Source organism: Dunckerocampus dactyliophorus, chromosome 10, assembly GCF_027744805.1.
Source record: "Dunckerocampus dactyliophorus isolate RoL2022-P2 chromosome 10, RoL_Ddac_1.1, whole genome shotgun sequence".
NCBI classification, from domain to species: Eukaryota; Metazoa; Chordata; class Actinopteri; order Syngnathiformes; family Syngnathidae; genus Dunckerocampus; species Dunckerocampus dactyliophorus.
In genome coordinates this window covers 16,061,864-16,076,403 of record NC_072828.1, presented here as the reverse complement: position 1 = coordinate 16,076,403, position 14,540 = coordinate 16,061,864, and the positions used below count along the sequence as shown (strand labels likewise).

At 38.9% G+C, this 14,540-nt stretch overlaps 4 protein-coding genes across 7 annotated transcripts in view; 2 read left to right on the top strand and 2 right to left on the bottom strand.

The window, feature by feature from the left end:
* The first annotated feature begins 2,449 nt into the window (after positions 1–2,449).
* Positions 2,450–13,327, top strand: rfxank (regulatory factor X-associated ankyrin-containing protein). 3 transcript variants are annotated; one of them, XM_054789804.1, is made up of 9 exons: positions 2,461–2,876; positions 5,779–5,864; positions 10,433–10,528; positions 10,595–10,660; positions 10,736–10,836; positions 10,919–11,044; positions 11,685–11,751; positions 11,830–11,910; positions 11,986–13,327. In XM_054789804.1, exons 1-9 carry the CDS (start codon positions 2,584–2,586, stop codon positions 12,039–12,041), a joined length of 972 nt encoding a protein of 323 aa, XP_054645779.1. In that variant the 5' UTR covers positions 2,461–2,583; the 3' UTR covers positions 12,042–13,327. The 3 variants fall into 3 exon arrangements, with proteins under 3 accessions (XP_054645780.1, XP_054645779.1, XP_054645781.1); XM_054789806.1 differs by lacking the exons at positions 2,461–2,876; positions 5,779–5,864 and adding exons at positions 9,314–9,880; positions 9,987–10,049; XM_054789805.1 differs by lacking the exons at positions 10,433–10,528; positions 10,595–10,660; positions 10,736–10,836; ... (2 more) ...; positions 11,830–11,910; positions 11,986–13,327 and adding an exon at positions 7,006–8,810 and having other exon boundaries at positions 2,450–2,876.
* On the bottom strand, positions 3,996–9,650 carry borcs8 (BLOC-1 related complex subunit 8). Of its 2 annotated transcripts, none has more exons than XM_054789809.1 (5): positions 9,476–9,650; positions 9,186–9,298; positions 8,986–9,050; positions 8,798–8,905; positions 3,996–6,216 (listed from the first exon to the last, which is right to left on the bottom strand). In XM_054789809.1, exons 1-5 carry the CDS (start codon positions 9,510–9,512, stop codon positions 6,153–6,155), a joined length of 387 nt encoding a protein of 128 aa, XP_054645784.1. In that variant the 5' UTR covers positions 9,513–9,650; the 3' UTR covers positions 3,996–6,152. The 2 variants fall into 2 exon arrangements, with proteins under 2 accessions (XP_054645784.1, XP_054645783.1); XM_054789808.1 differs by lacking the exon at positions 3,996–6,216 and adding an exon at positions 8,580–8,663 and having other exon boundaries at positions 9,476–9,641.
* Positions 8,798–13,649, bottom strand: nr2c2ap (nuclear receptor 2C2-associated protein). The gene is made up of 8 exons (XM_054789807.1): positions 13,602–13,649; positions 13,412–13,502; positions 13,242–13,347; positions 13,080–13,147; positions 9,476–12,545; positions 9,186–9,234; positions 8,986–9,050; positions 8,798–8,905 (listed from the first exon to the last, which is right to left on the bottom strand). Exons 1-5 carry the CDS (start codon positions 13,637–13,639, stop codon positions 12,423–12,425), a joined length of 426 nt encoding a protein of 141 aa, XP_054645782.1. The 5' UTR covers positions 13,640–13,649; the 3' UTR covers positions 8,798–8,905; positions 8,986–9,050; positions 9,186–9,234; positions 9,476–12,422.
* Positions 13,650–13,789: 140 nt separating this feature from the next.
* Positions 13,790–14,540, top strand: part of ncanb (neurocan b) — a 202,194-nt gene continuing 201,443 nt past the window's right edge. The window contains exon 1 of the mRNA XM_054789127.1: positions 13,790–13,883. The gene's annotated coding sequence lies outside the window, so the exon portion shown is untranslated. The remainder of the gene's footprint in view (positions 13,884–14,540) is intronic.

Below are 14,540 nucleotides of genomic sequence, written 5' to 3'. Positions count from 1 at the left end.
AGTAACCCGAAAACGCCATTAGACAACAGCATATTTCTTCAAATAGTGACTTCAGGTGAAATAGATGCCGCGCTACAAATAATTATGAAGTCCAATTGAATAAATAAATTCCATACCTCTAATAATTTCCCCCCTTTTAAAAAAAGACAAACAAGAGGTGGTGTCATTTACCTTTACTATGATTTGCAGTAGATGTCTTTATCATTGCACACACAGCTTGCAGAGATGGCATGGCACCTGTAAAGCTACAGGTTAAAATGGGGGTTAAAGAGAAAGTGCTGCAGTGGGGGTAAAAAAAATGTTAGCGAGAGTGAGTTGGACAGCAAGCTTTAAGAGTGGCTTTACTGCATGCGGGATATGCGACAGATATCGGGCCTTCAGTGAATAATGGCAGCCGTAATACAATATAGAATAATGTAGCTGTCCCTCGTTTGAATATCACTCCCTCACTCTATCAAGGTTTATTAAAAATTTATCAAAAATTAATGTATTAATAAATAATTGCTGTTTCATGGTTGACTACAGAATATCATTAGTCCAAAAAATGCATATTTAAGCAAATGTTACGTATGATTAGCCTAAATTAAGCATTTTCAAGCATAATAATGTTCTATGTGAACTAAAATACAAGAACAGTTTAAGGCAGGGGTCGGGAACCTTTTTGGCTAAGAGAGCCAAGAAAGCCACATATTTTAAAATGTATTTCCGTGAGAGCCATATACAACTAACAACAACTGACAATACAACTAAATGTGTGCCTTATTAAGTATGACCAACAATTTTAGAGTATAATAATTCTCTGACTTTATTCTGTTTAATAACGTTGTTATATTGAAGCTAACCAATAATAAATACTGTAAAATACTTCTAACCATTAATGTGACTTCTGTGCTTGCGGTAGAAAATGGATGAATGGATTAAAGTGCATAAAGAAGTTTTATATTTTGAATGTTATTTTTAATACTGATTTCTGTAAAAGAAAATTACTATGAAAAAATGTTATTGCGTTAAAGCCAGAGGGCCAGATGCAGCCACCAGAAGAGCCACATCTGGCTCCCGAGCCATAGGTTCCCTACCCCTGGTTTAAGGCAATGCAAGACGTCGATGAAGTGAACTGTAGTCTACACTGGCCACTAGGTGTCACTAGTAACACGCACCAGACTTGATCGCCAACAACAGGCTTTTATTATTTCATAATTATTTATCTCACAACAACAATAACATCATAATAGTCATCATTATAATAATAACACGGGCTACTGTTGTGGCTGTACTACAGCTAATACTCAAATCTGAATCCCCAACATCACTTCCTGTCCACACGTCCGGACGACATTTATTGAAAAATACACGAGCATGAGTCTTATTTATGTCTTCAATGGCTTATTTTCTCATATCTGGTGTACATCTTGGGTAATATGAGTGTAAAGTTGACTATAGGGGTGTTACTTCATGTCTGGAGGGATCTACTATAGCTCTAATAATGGTAAAAATTGTATTCAGAAGATTTTCTATGCTCCAACTATGAAAATATTCTGTTTATTACCAATGAATCCCATTTCATGGAAATTCACTTATCGTTGTCAGGTGTGGAACCTATTAACTGCAAGGCATTTACTCAAGTTATTATATACTATATTTACAAAATACATATTTTTATTATTTATTTGAAGAAAATGTTTAAAAATGGGTAATATCATTGTAAAAAAACGTACAAATAAAGGCCTTACCCCTAATGGATGCTTGATACTCTCTGCCATTAAGTGAGCGCCCCCGTCCACTATACAGTATGAGGAAATACAGTATGTCTTTCAAATGCTTTAAAAAATACTTCAAACAAAAGACAAATGCAATATATATACACTCAAAAGGTGCCTGCTAGCCTTCTTTCAAGACTTTTTTGTCACTTTCCTGCAAATTCTCACTTCCTCTTTCGACAAGTTAGAGCATGTTGTGAAGAAGCTATCACATTCATAAATAGCCTGCGTGGTACGTGCAGTTGTTCACATTGTGCAACCACTCAACAAAGTGTAATGGACCATGTTTTTACCTTTTGTGTCTGTGAGATGTCCAGGATACTATGGCATTTATTTTTTGTTTTTATGGCCCGAAGTAGTTAAAAATATTGATATTGATATGATAGATTGATATGCAAATTTAAAAAATGAAGTGAAATTTAAAAAAAATTGCTAATCTGAATGTTTCCACAATCAATTGCGTTAAATTATGTTGCATTTAGTATAGTTTTGAAACTGTCACATCACAAAAAAAACTGTACAGTACAGAACAATATCATTAAGCTATAATTACCATCATTCTTTTAGTGTGTTTTGAGTTAGAGCTACGCCTCTACCGGAGGATCAAAAGGAAGAAAAACTCCATTGTTGTTGGGAGGAAGTTTGTAATCTGGGGATTGTTAACGCATCACATGGTCTGGGATGGGATATTGAAGGCGGCGCCACAGTAACGTTCAGACACCCTCGGAAACACCACACTTATCATGCGGGCCCACTTTTTAATGGACACTTTAGGACTTCTAAGGAAGACTTTTACATTTTAAACCTGACTAGAATACTGGAGAGAATGGCACATTCATACAGCCAGCGATCTGTCATTGTTTTGTCTCTACTTGGAATTCTATCAGCCATTATGTCCGTTTTGTCGGTCATTTTAATCTTCCAGCTGCAGCCTCAACACAGAGCCCTACAGGAGACCACCTCTTCGGTCATACCCGCTGATATTCGGGTGATACTACCGCCGGTGTCCACCGTTCTCTCGGCTCTGTCTCTCACCCTTAACCTGAGCTCCGTGGTGGTTTGTCTTTTACACAGCTACTTTTCCACCGAAGTGTGTCGAGGAGAGCTGGACCCTGAAAGGTATTTTAGCCTAGCTGCACACAAACACCTGTTAATAGTAATTGTCACTAGCAGTAATCGTACCAAATCCGCCATCTTGGATGGTGCTGAACTGCACACAAAAGTAGTTCCGGTCCCTTTTATCAAGCTCTGTCAAAATTGATGGATTAACGCACCTGGGACCGCATGGCGGTCAATTACAAATCCCCTACGCATCTGAAAAAGGTACTACAGGAAATCAACTAAAACTATACTTACCAACATCATCTAAATATAGAATTAAGCCATGTTTCCAATATAAGATCATTTTGTGTACTACAAAATATTTTTGTCTGACATACGTACGTACATATACACATATATACAGTGGAACATACAGTTAGTGTCCGCTCCGGTCAGCGTGTTTATTGGTTGACATAAAAAATGTACGCCAAAATTTTGCTTCATAGCGTACCATATGGTACGCGTCTTGTCATTTTATTAATACACTGCAGGTGTACACTGGATTAGCATATCTTGCTAACAAAATGGCAACCAGAACTGGAAGTCAGCTACTGTACATCGCCCCATCTATGATGATCAGCGGTTGACTCTCAAAACTGTTTACATAAAACACATTTTTACATTTTTAGAATTATAGTTTTACATGTATAAAACTATTATAAATTACGAATAAGGTTATTTTTGTTTACCTTCATTGAAGAGAGAGGGGACTGTTCCCAAAGACACGATGTGGCAGCAAGACACCGCACCATCTTCCGGTTGTGTCATGAGCTATTTCTTGAATTCAATAGTGTTTCTCACATTCCTTATCCAAATGCTGGCATTTGCTAATGCTAATGACAGCAAATACTAACACATTCAGTTTAACCAGGCGGACATTCAATACATCTTACTATTTCTCAGATAATTATTACTTCTACAGTACAAAAAAGTAAATTCAGATACGATTACAAAAATAATGTCCCCCCCCTCCCCATTTCTTGAATTCAATAGTGTTTCTCACACCTTCTTTATCCAAATGCCGGCACTTTGAACTTTCTTTGGCTGCATTTCGGGTTAATGGGGCGAGAAACACTATTAAATTCAAGACATAACTCATGACATTACCGGAAGATGGTGTGGTGTCTCGCTGCCACATTGTGTCTTTGGGAACAGTCAGGTCAAGAATCATGTCCTCAGTGAAGGTAAAAATAAACTTAAATGTTCATTTATCCCTTTTATTCATAAGTCATTCATGTATTTCATGACGTTGACCAAGGTTCCACTGCAGTATGTCTGCTAGGGATGCTATTGCTAATACATTCAGTTTAACCAGGTGACCATTCAATAGATATTTTTACTATTTCTCAGACAATTATTACTTCTACAGTACAGAAAAGTCAGATATGACTTTTAAAAAAATAATTGCCCCCCCCAACCTACTGGTATCACCACTGCAGTTAGGTATTTAGCTGTTGCTATGCTAATGTTAGGATCCATCACTTAGTTTGCAATCTTTACTATTATTAAAATGATTGTAAAGACTTTCAATTGTAAAATAAATCTAATTCAAGGGATCAGAAGACCTCCGGGGAGGTGCAGCAGCTTTAGAAAAAATATGAAAAAAAAACTTCAAATATAAAAAGATAACTTCACTTCTGTTTAAAGGCAAAATGAATTGATTTTAGTCCCTATAATGAGAAAGCAAACACTTTACTGTTCTTTGGTATTACCATGTCTAACTTATTGTGTGGCGATATGGGGCAGCAATTATAAAAGCGATCTTTACTCACTCAATGTACTGCAAAAAAGATGGGTGATGATAATTCATAATGCCGCGTATAGAGAACATACATGCCCTTTATTTTTTTAAATCACAGATATTAAAATTTGCTGATTTAGTACATTTTAAAACTGCTAAAATAGTGCATAAAGTTAACATTAACTTGTTACCCAAAAACGCCATACAGTATTTGTCTATAAGACAGGAGAAATTGATCTTCGAAAAAAATGTAACTTAAAACACTTATATGCGAGAACAACGTTGAAAACCCACAGCATTTCAGTATGCGGAATTAAATTATGGAACGGATTGAGCAAGAAACTCAAACAATGTACTAAGACGAGCGAATTAAAAAAACAATACAAGCAGATGATGTTTGTTAAATATAAGGCAGAAGAATCTTTAACTTGCTTTGTTATGCTTGTCTTCATCTTATTTATTATTATATTGATTATTATATTGTTCTGTCATGCTTGTTTTTATTTTTTATTATTACACTGATTATTATATGGAATAATATTACATGGAATACAGGAAGCGGATATGTACTGTACTAGATGTGGAACGGATGGGGGGTAGGATTAAATAAGCTTTGCTTCTTCCTACTCCTTTTGCACATGTGGAACTGTGAAATGATTCATGAGATGTATTCCATTGTAACCTGCATGCATGTTCAAATCAAATTAAACCAAACCAAATCAAACCAGAGACACTATGAATACCTCCAATCTAATCCTCTCTGCCATTCGACACAAACAGTTATTTAGCATGAATGTCACATAGTTGCACAATCATTTGGTTGTAAACCACAAAGTAGTTCCAATAAATGTAATAGATTGAAAATGGGTAACCGTGGGATTTTAAAAGTAAATAAAAGTTGTAAGGGTGTGCAGTGCACCACACTGAAATAATGCCCTCCACCTCTCAATTCCAATAAGCCCGTCTAAACAATAACCTTTTCATTACAAGTCAGCACACAGCCTGCAGCTAGCCCTTTCCCACGTCGGCTTACAAAATCAGCTGCTTGCCCCCACCCTCTAGTGAATAGTAATGAGTGTTAAACTGTATTGTGCATTAGAATTAAAATGTCCAACAAATGCAGATGCAATACTAGCAATGTAAGCTAGTTTGTAAAAGGTATAATGTTTGTATCCTCAGAGCAAATTGGTTCCTTTTGGACAGCAGAGCCGTGCGTCATGTGGCAGTCGGACTGTTCTGCCTTGGAGTTTGTGTCTACTTGGCAGGTATGAACCAAAACAAAAATGTGAAACCTTGAAACTGAATGCCCGGCAGAGAAAACAAGCGCTTCTGTTCTCGTCCAGCGAGCCCCAAGAGAACAATGCTTCCTTTGAGTGGCGTCCATGACTTAAGTGTTTTTAATTCCGGACCTGGCAGCGCTAGGGTCCTCTGTTCCATGAGCAGCTTGTGGTTGAGGGGGTGATGTGGAGTTTCAGAAGCAGTGATCTTTATGACATTGCTTCGGCTGCAACCAAAGGCTTGTGGAGTGAAGGAGAAACGCCTGGAAAGTGTTGTCACATTCCTGGGTTGTGCCTGTCTGCAGCGTCCCTTGGCATGGCTGGATCCATGGTCCTTTTTCTGCACACAAAATAAGACACTAAATGTATGACATTTTGATTTGACCTTTTTGTAAAGTCCACACTTGGACAGATCCAGACAGCAAAAAAGCTGAAAATTAGCACTGACAAAACTCTAAAGCCTTATTTTCACCAAGTGGTACGATTTGGTCATGTCTGCATTTTATTCACACAGGGTCAAACAGTGGTGGAGCTCGTTACGCTTGTAAACACGGCTGAACTAATGCAGAGATGTCGATGTGAAAAAAACTGCAGGATAGGAGAATCTCTCAGAATGTTCTGAGCTCCTGTTTCCATGCCATGTGTTGTACTTGAACAGTGCCTCTGCTGGTTGCAGCTAACTAGTGCACTCCATTTTTCTTCAATTGCAAAGATACAACCAATTAATGGACTACTAATTAATGTTTTGACCTGAATATACTAAGTTGCTATTTTTCAATAGAAAGCAGCCCGAAAAAGAAGGGTGGACTTTTATTTGGGGTCTTACAGCTTTTTTTTCCAGTCACATCCACAACACAGCGACCCACTTTGACCTGTCTCAAAAACAACAACAGAGTAACAAAACAATTGCTGGGTATTATAATTTAATTAATTAAATTAAGTTAAGTTAATCTCTTCTGTAAATGCTAACCTGATCAGGATTTTGAGATCTGAACTATGGCAAATGGAGCGGCCCTGCTTGGTGGAGACGTTGCTTAATGTTTCGTTTTTTTTCCCCCCAATGGCTGTACACGTGGCAATTTTTTTTTCCCAGAATGTAACTTCCTTTTCTCATCTCATTTCTTCCCAGCTATGTCCATCTTTATGCTCCTCACATTTGAGGTGGAGACGGGTATTGCCAGCGTGTGCGTCCTGGCCTCTGGGATCTTGATCCTGCTAGTAGTAGTGATCCAATCTCTGGTTAAGGTTTCCCAAATAGCTAAATGCAGTCGTGCCAGCCATTTAGAAACCCTCTTTCAGAATGAGCACGAAAGCAACAGTCCCGTCTCTTGGCCCTGTGAGCTGAAAATAGGTGTGGACAAACTGCGAGTGCCCTGCAGGCAGTCTTTCCTCCAGCATCACATCTCGCTCACTCCATCAGGCAGTCCCAGACACCAGCACTATCAGCAGGAGGATTTCCCTGCTGCTGGAGAGGAGTCACAAGGCCATGCTAGCAATGTGGACGGCTACAGTAGCGGAGGCGGCAGCGGTCCTCGCTCACACAGGACCTTGTCTACGGAATCTGTTTTACGACAGGCTCAGGCTAAACCCTGGAATGGGGTCAATAATGAGATGAGGAGCGTCCTGGCGCGCAAGTCTGGGATTACGGCCAAAGACTCGACGCTCGTCTGATGTAACGAAGGCTATCATCCTGTTTGAAGACGACTTAAATACTGTAAGAATAAGTTGAGCATGGAACTATCACTTAGCACCGTTGGTGATTCCAGACCACCTGGAAATGGCAGAAAATATGAGTCTGTGTATCTTTATAAACTACAGTACGTTATTTGTAATCCATGCCACTCCGGTATTATTACTCAATTGAGTGCAAATTTGACATTTCTGCACAATGTGCCAATATTGTTGTGTCCCAGATGGTTTCTCACCAATACTCTTTCAAATAATTATACTTCTCTTTATAAACACTACTTGAAAAAATGCAGTTTCTTAACATACATACTGGACTCTTCATACTTTCATGAGTTTATTTAGGGGAGTACAACCATTTCTGCCAAAAGTACATCACCACACTTGCGATTTTGAGTGGCCATGTACATTTCCTATTTAGGTGTCAATACATACAATGTAACCTATCAAGTTGAAGGCCCCAAACATGCTACAACATGAAGTTTAAACACATTATTGTTAGAAAAATATGCCTCAAAAGTCAAACCATCATCATGCGTAAATGTGTGATTTCAGTGTATGCCTATCTCCACAACTATGATTTGCTTTTTCTTTTGTTTTTCTGTTATTTGTGATGTTGCCACAAAAGGGTACTACACACACTTAACTCCACCTACATAATGCAACAGTATCAGTGACAGTATCACTATCCTGTTCCCTCTCCATCATGCATCTGACAAGATATCTTGAAAGGGGGGGTAATTTTATTTTATTTTAGTGTTATTTAAAAATGGGCCATATCTTGCTCATTGTAGGGGCTTTAAAAATGATATATGGAGAACTATAGTAAGTTTCTTTGAATAAAATGCTCCATAAATCTCAAGTTGTGTACAGGGTAAATCTGCATTTTTCTCCTCTTGGCTGACATGCTTGGATTCTGCAGCTTCCTCCCCTGACCACGTTTTACTGTTGCAGTTGGTCAGGGGTTGATGCTTGACTCCATGTTAGAATGGGAATGTGTGGTGTGGAATCACTCACCTTGAACAGCTCCATCACGAGGACTTGGCTGAGGTATGTGAGGCAGCAATATGGGGACTGGTTGAAGGTGTTGAATCATGCAAACTTAATAAAGATGGAGTGGAAAAAGACAAACATAAAAAATCAGGACAAAAAAAGGAATCATTGAAGAAGACATGCAGCAGTAAAGCCAACAAACATAAAAAGGGGACCCCGTCCGTTCAGTGCCGCCTCCTTACCTGCGTCCCTGAGAGGTGCTAATCTGCTCCCTCATGCTGATTGCTTGCCGGAGGAGGTTGTCGATGTTTTTGAAATACACGCTGCTGTTCGCCATGCTTCTCACCGCACTGGAATCAAATTACCAATCAATGAAGCGGCGAATAACCACAGAGACAAGCTGGTGAGAGGCAGATGCATCTTTACACACCTGCATGCATATTCCACTGTGTAGATTGCTCCTTGACTCTGCTCCTCCCAGCTCTGCATGTCAGTCTATGAGACGGAAAATTACACAATTATAGTTTAATTTCCCTTATAGTGGAAATTAAGTGTGCGATATTATCTTCGTGAAATGCATATTTGGTCCCATAAGTTGTGGAAGTGTAACTAATGAAAGTGGGCAAAGACCTTATGTTGCACCAGCTCAGGCAGTGACCTCCTGACGTGCTCCTGCAGTCTGTACAGAGCCACGGAAGGCTCATTAGCCAGAACGTACATGCTCTCCGTAAATTTGTCACTCACTGTAGACAACAAAACAACGTATCTAAATATGAAGGATACACTTAAGACCATGATGAGATGAATGCTTTAAAATTTGAATTCTGTCAAATGACACTGTCTTAAAATGCTAACACGAGCTAGCTTCCTAGCTAACTGTCAGTTCGACACAAGTAACCAATACAATAGCTGATAGTTACCTCGTCTGACTTTGAGATGCATCTCTTGGTCTTCCATGATGAAAGCTGAAAATTACATCCACAAATAAATAATTGTGGCTTTAACGCGACTTTAGCCGTGTCATATCAGCTACTTCCGTGTTTGTGTTGTCGTATGCACCAATAAATTGCTCCGGAGAGGAAAAGTATATACCCAACAACTACAGTTCCGCCTTCCAAATGCATTTCAAGTGAAGAACAAGGGAGTTATTGAATTCTTAAGTGATTTAGTTTGATCTCTTTCGATGATTAACATTTATTGAAGCCGATATTTGATGACAGAAATGCTTTTTAGCACCCTCGCTGACCATCGCGATGTGTGAAATAATCTACTTTCAGTTTTGCCACAAGGAAGTTGGCGCAAATTAGGCAGCAAAGCTGGATCTGGTGAGTAGGCAACGTCTCGAATAGCCTTTAAAATATATTTAACCACTTTTCTTTGCTCGTAGACAATAGCATATACTTTATATTTACTTAACCCTTTATATTGCAGTAATCATGGATGCTGGAGGAGAGCAGAGCCAAAATATTCATTCAAGTGCCTCTGAGTCCATAGGTGAGGATCCGAATGGTGTACGACTCAATAAACAGTATGAACGCGGCTTTGTAAACGATCCCTATGTTAAATTCATATCATTATGGGTGATATACACTCACACGCCACAAATTATAGGTACAGCTGCAATACAAAGACTTTCATGTTCGTTTTTCTTGTATTAATTGAACAATGTGTACGTTCCATTGATGTAGACCTGCACTGCGTCACGTAGAGAGGTGTTACTGCTTCCTCAAAACTAATTAAGCTAAAGAATAATACATAGACAAATGAGGTAACCAAATTATATTAAACACCTCTCAGAATGATGCACAGTACTGAGAAGTACAGCCACAATAGTAAACATACTGTCACATCTCTGTCTGTGTTTCTTGTTTCTCCAGAGGATGTGGACAAAGAGGGTTTGTTTAACCGTTCAGCCACTCTCACCAACAGGCAGCGTGGGAATGAATTTACAGCACGCCCAGCGTCATTAGACGGTGAGTACCGCAGTACTGTATAAACACCTTGACTGTATTAAGTGTAGCTTTCTTTCCAATTGCAAGCTCTGTCAATACATCAGCTTGCTGCTCAGGGGGAGGTGTCACAAGTGGCGGCACAATTAAATAAAAGTAAGGAATAATATGGATACCCATGAAACCACAAACAATATTGTTTCATTGTATGAAATGATGCACTTTCTACAGATAGCTCACTGCTGAGCATACAGGACGAACGTGGCTTTACTCCTCTTATGTGGGCAGCAGCGTTTGGAGAGAAAGCAGTGGTGGACTTTCTCTTGCAAAAGGTCAGAGGGAAGCCTGTATTGTTAAAGAAAGAGTCTTTAGGGAGTGTTTTATCAAGACAATCATTCATTCTTTGTATGTTAGGGAGCGGACCCCAGAATTGTTGCGAGGAACAGAGAAAGTGCGCTGACGCTGGCCAGCTCTGGAGGTTATGTGGATATAATCGATTCTCTACTCAGACGTGGAGTTGATGTCAACGCATATGATTGGGTACACGGTTGTTAGCAACTAGTCAGTAGCTGTTTGGGGTACATGCCTTAGATACAAATACTGCACGTCGTATTGATAGCACTTCTTTGATATGAGTGAGTTTTTAAGAAGTACCTAACTAGTATCTGACCGCAGGACAGAAAGACTTAAAATTCATGAGAATTAGGTGACATAGAATATCTCAATGCAAGGTGAAGGATGGTGACTATTTCAGACAAGAGACAGAATAACATTTGACTTGTAGAGACAGAGTAAAAAATGTAGAAGAGAAAAAAAATGCAGTAGCAAAAAAAAAAAAAAAAAAGACTTGCTAGGAGACTCAAAATACATGTAACTGTAGATTCCTAATGTTCTTTACTACCAGTCATGTATTGGAGGCACAGAAGCATAAAATGCACTATCGTTACGATTGCAGCATATTGCTACAAACCGCAAAGAAGGAAATTGTTTTACCGTTGCACCCCTATTTTTGGCAGATTTTCTCATCTGATGGGTAAAAATACACAAAATCCAGATTTTTTAAAAAGCCTTTCATCACAATATATCCATCAATCAGACTTTTTTAATTACTTATAATCCTACATATCTTAAATTGGGGATACTCAAGTAGATTGCTTGTTAACTGATGTTTTGTTCCCAGAACGGAGGCACTCCTCTTCTGTATGCTGTTCGAGGAAACCATGTTAAATGTGTTGAGGCACTTTTAGGTACACCAAAGTCCATGTTACACCATTGCCAAGCCTCAGACTTTCTCATTAAAATGCTCATTTTGTTTGTTTTTACAGCCAAAGGAGCAGACATGACCACAGAGTCTGATTCTGGCTACAGTGCGATGGCTTTGGCAGTTGCTCTTGGACACAAAAAGAGTATTTATCTTTGTCATCATCAAGACCTCCTTAATTCTGCTTTGCTCTTATGCTATTTCTTTTTGTGTGTCCTAGTTCAGAAGGTGTTAGAGGACCACATCCTGAGACTCTACAAGCCAGCATGGCGCTAAAAGAAATGGAGATTGTCGGTATAGCAGGTGGCAAGATGGTAGCAAATGTACAAATTGTTTATTGGCAGCATAACAAAAATGATCAATACTTGGCAATTGTGCAGCAGGATTATTGAGTTTAGCTGTAGACCAGCCATAAAACGACTGTAAACAGGTTCTAATAAATGTATTTTTATATGGTGGTATGTGCTGGAATGATGATTATCCTCCAAGATACTTTTTGCGACTATCAACGACGTCTCTGCTGGTTGCAGCCAAGTAGTCAACTCTATTTTGACTCAATTGCATTTATGAGGTGGTGGAGTCAGACATCCCGCGTCCTTTACATTTCACAAAAAGTGCATTTCCTTTCCGTCTCTGTCGTGAGAGGATAAAATATGGTCATGTGGCTTTCTCCCCCAGGATGTCCAAAGAATAAATAATAATTCTCCCAAAAAAGTCGGCACTGTTCTCCAACAGTATTTTTACTCTGTCCACAGCAGCGGCGTCCTGTATGGGAAAGCAGTGGGTGTGGAGTTAAGTCAAGATAAGCTTTGGGTTTTATTCTGTCCTTCTGCCATTAAACTTACTGAAACATCAGCGGTGATGAAAAACATGCCCGGGATAATATTATTCAGCACTTGTAATAAACCTGTCAAATAAGAAAAAAGCAAACGTGCAGCTTCTAAAGTGACAAGTGCAAGTCAGAAGCACTACTAGAAGAACTAAAGGAAAAACAACCGCAGCGCAATAATGTTTTCATAAATCAGCTGCTGCCAGATGCTTCTAAGCTTTGGACTGAACTCATTGGTCGGTCTGATGTCAGTCCTGAACAGCCCCGCTTAGTCATGGTTTATTTATTTTGGACATGCTTAATGTCCGCTTTACAACATAGTCTTTACGTGCAACATTAAGATGGTATTTACACGTTATATACTGTAGCTATTTAGTATAGTATTGTACATACTACTACAATATTACTAGTCTAGTAATAGTATAATAATTAAAATTTAAGATTCCCCATTAAGATATTTAATTACTTGCAGTGATGAAGGATATCTGAAGAGAGTTGTTGTCCTCTGGATAAAAATGACTGATCACAGTAAAATCTCCACCTTTTAAACAACCTGCGGAAAAAAAGCCAAGAAAGATGTAAAATATTTAGAGAATAAGGCAGAAAAGCATCATTTAATGAGGTAAAATCATCAGCCGCTCTTTTACCTTCCAGCCTGCATGTTTTGGCTGAGAAGCCTCCCTGGAACTGAAATTTTAACTCAGAAACCCTAATGGGCTGGGGGAACTCCAATATCAACCACTGGCTTTCACCCTGATGGAAATAAAAACATTGACGAACACACGACCAATAAAGTTGGTACAAATAAATGGCTTGCCTGGTCTGAATTCCAGCACGTCTCTTCATTGCTGTCAAACATGTACTTCTTTCCATACTGCTTTACGTCTCTGTTTAAAACTGAACTCACCCTGCAAAGTATCAAACAACTTCTCAAAACACATTACGTCTCTAAATAACAATATATCAAATCATCTTAACAGTGGGATATTGTTTTTTCAGTCAAATACCTGCATTGTGTTTCGCGACATATCAATGAAGCAGCCATGTTGGTAAAGGCAAATTCTGCCGTCAAGCAATGCGGTGTCTTTTTTTTTTACGACAGTGACCGTCCCTTACCGTTACCACGCTACCCACTAGATGGCGATCAAGTGCCATCAATACAAACGTTAGCGTTTATTTCGCATCGTTTGAATGTTTGAATAAATGTGTCGAAAAATGAAAGACAAATCCAGTCTTTGCACATGGGAACTAGAAGGTCGTCCATTTGGTACTAAAAAAGAATCGATCAGGTAGGAGAAATTTAGTTCCAAAATATTTGAACAGTTATATTTATCATTTTTGCCTTTATACAAAACCTACTACAATGGATTTGATGTCATGATGTAGTTTTATGCTTCCGTGCTCACACTTTTTAACACAGGCCAGCATGTGTCAAGCAGCTGAGATTGAGCATTCAATTTGATTTAAAGCAGCACTAATATTTTTACGGCTGTGTAATGTGTGAGTGTGTGTGCTGCCACTGCTTCTGCTGCCTCACACACTTACCTGTATTAATTGAGCATGACCTCATGATGAGCTTGCATTAATGCACTCCATTGGCTCTGCTAAGGTCTTCTTGTGTGTTCAACAGCATGGTCAATTAATGGTTCCAAGATGAGGTGAATGTGCAGTCATCTCAGTAAAGTCATTTTTCCCTTATAAAAAGGAAAATTATGATCCAGAGAAGTTGCCAGGCAACGATTCCGGCGAAGAAGAAGCATGTGTGGATTAAATAAACAAGGCGTTATATATCAGTGAAAAGCATACAGGTGCTGTAGGCGTCATCTATTTGATTTCTGTAATTATTTTTGACTGGCAAGGACAGATTAACTCTTTGTGGCTTCATTGGAAAGTTTTCCTGGATAAATGCCATAGCGCTGTTATGTTGGGGTCCATCTTGGGAAAAA

Bases quoted from the DNA above. Each gene is read 5' to 3' on its own strand.
- nr2c2ap (XM_054789807.1), bottom strand. From the start codon at position 13,639: ATGGCTGCTTCATTGATATGTCGCGAAACACAATGCAG. The intron at 13,348-13,411 runs GCAAGCCATTTA...TATTTCCATCAG, and splicing joins CGTGCTGGAATTCAGACCAG to GGTGAAAGCCAGTGGTTGAT. The intron at 12,546-13,079 runs ATATCCTTCATC...CTCCACACCCAC, and splicing joins AGGACAACAACTCTCTTCAG to TGCTTTCCCATACAGGACGC.
- rfxank (XM_054789804.1), top strand. From the start codon at position 2,584: ATGGCACATTCATACAGCCAGCGATCTGTCATTGTTTTGTCTCTACTT. The intron at 2,877-5,778 runs GTATTTTAGCCT...TTGTATCCTCAG, and splicing joins GGAGAGCTGGACCCTGAAAG to AGCAAATTGGTTCCTTTTGG. The intron at 11,045-11,684 runs GTACACGGTTGT...TTTTGTTCCCAG, and splicing joins ATGTCAACGCATATGATTGG to AACGGAGGCACTCCTCTTCT.
- borcs8 (XM_054789808.1), bottom strand. From the start codon at position 9,512: ATGGAAGACCAAGAGATGCATCTCAAAGTCAGACGAG. The intron at 9,299-9,475 runs GTAACTATCAGC...TGTTGTCTACAG, and splicing joins GCATCTCAAAGTCAGACGAG to TGAGTGACAAATTTACGGAG. The intron at 8,664-8,797 runs GTAAGGAGGCGG...ATCTTTATTAAG, and splicing joins AGCACCTCTCAGGGACGCAG to TTTGCATGATTCAACACCTT.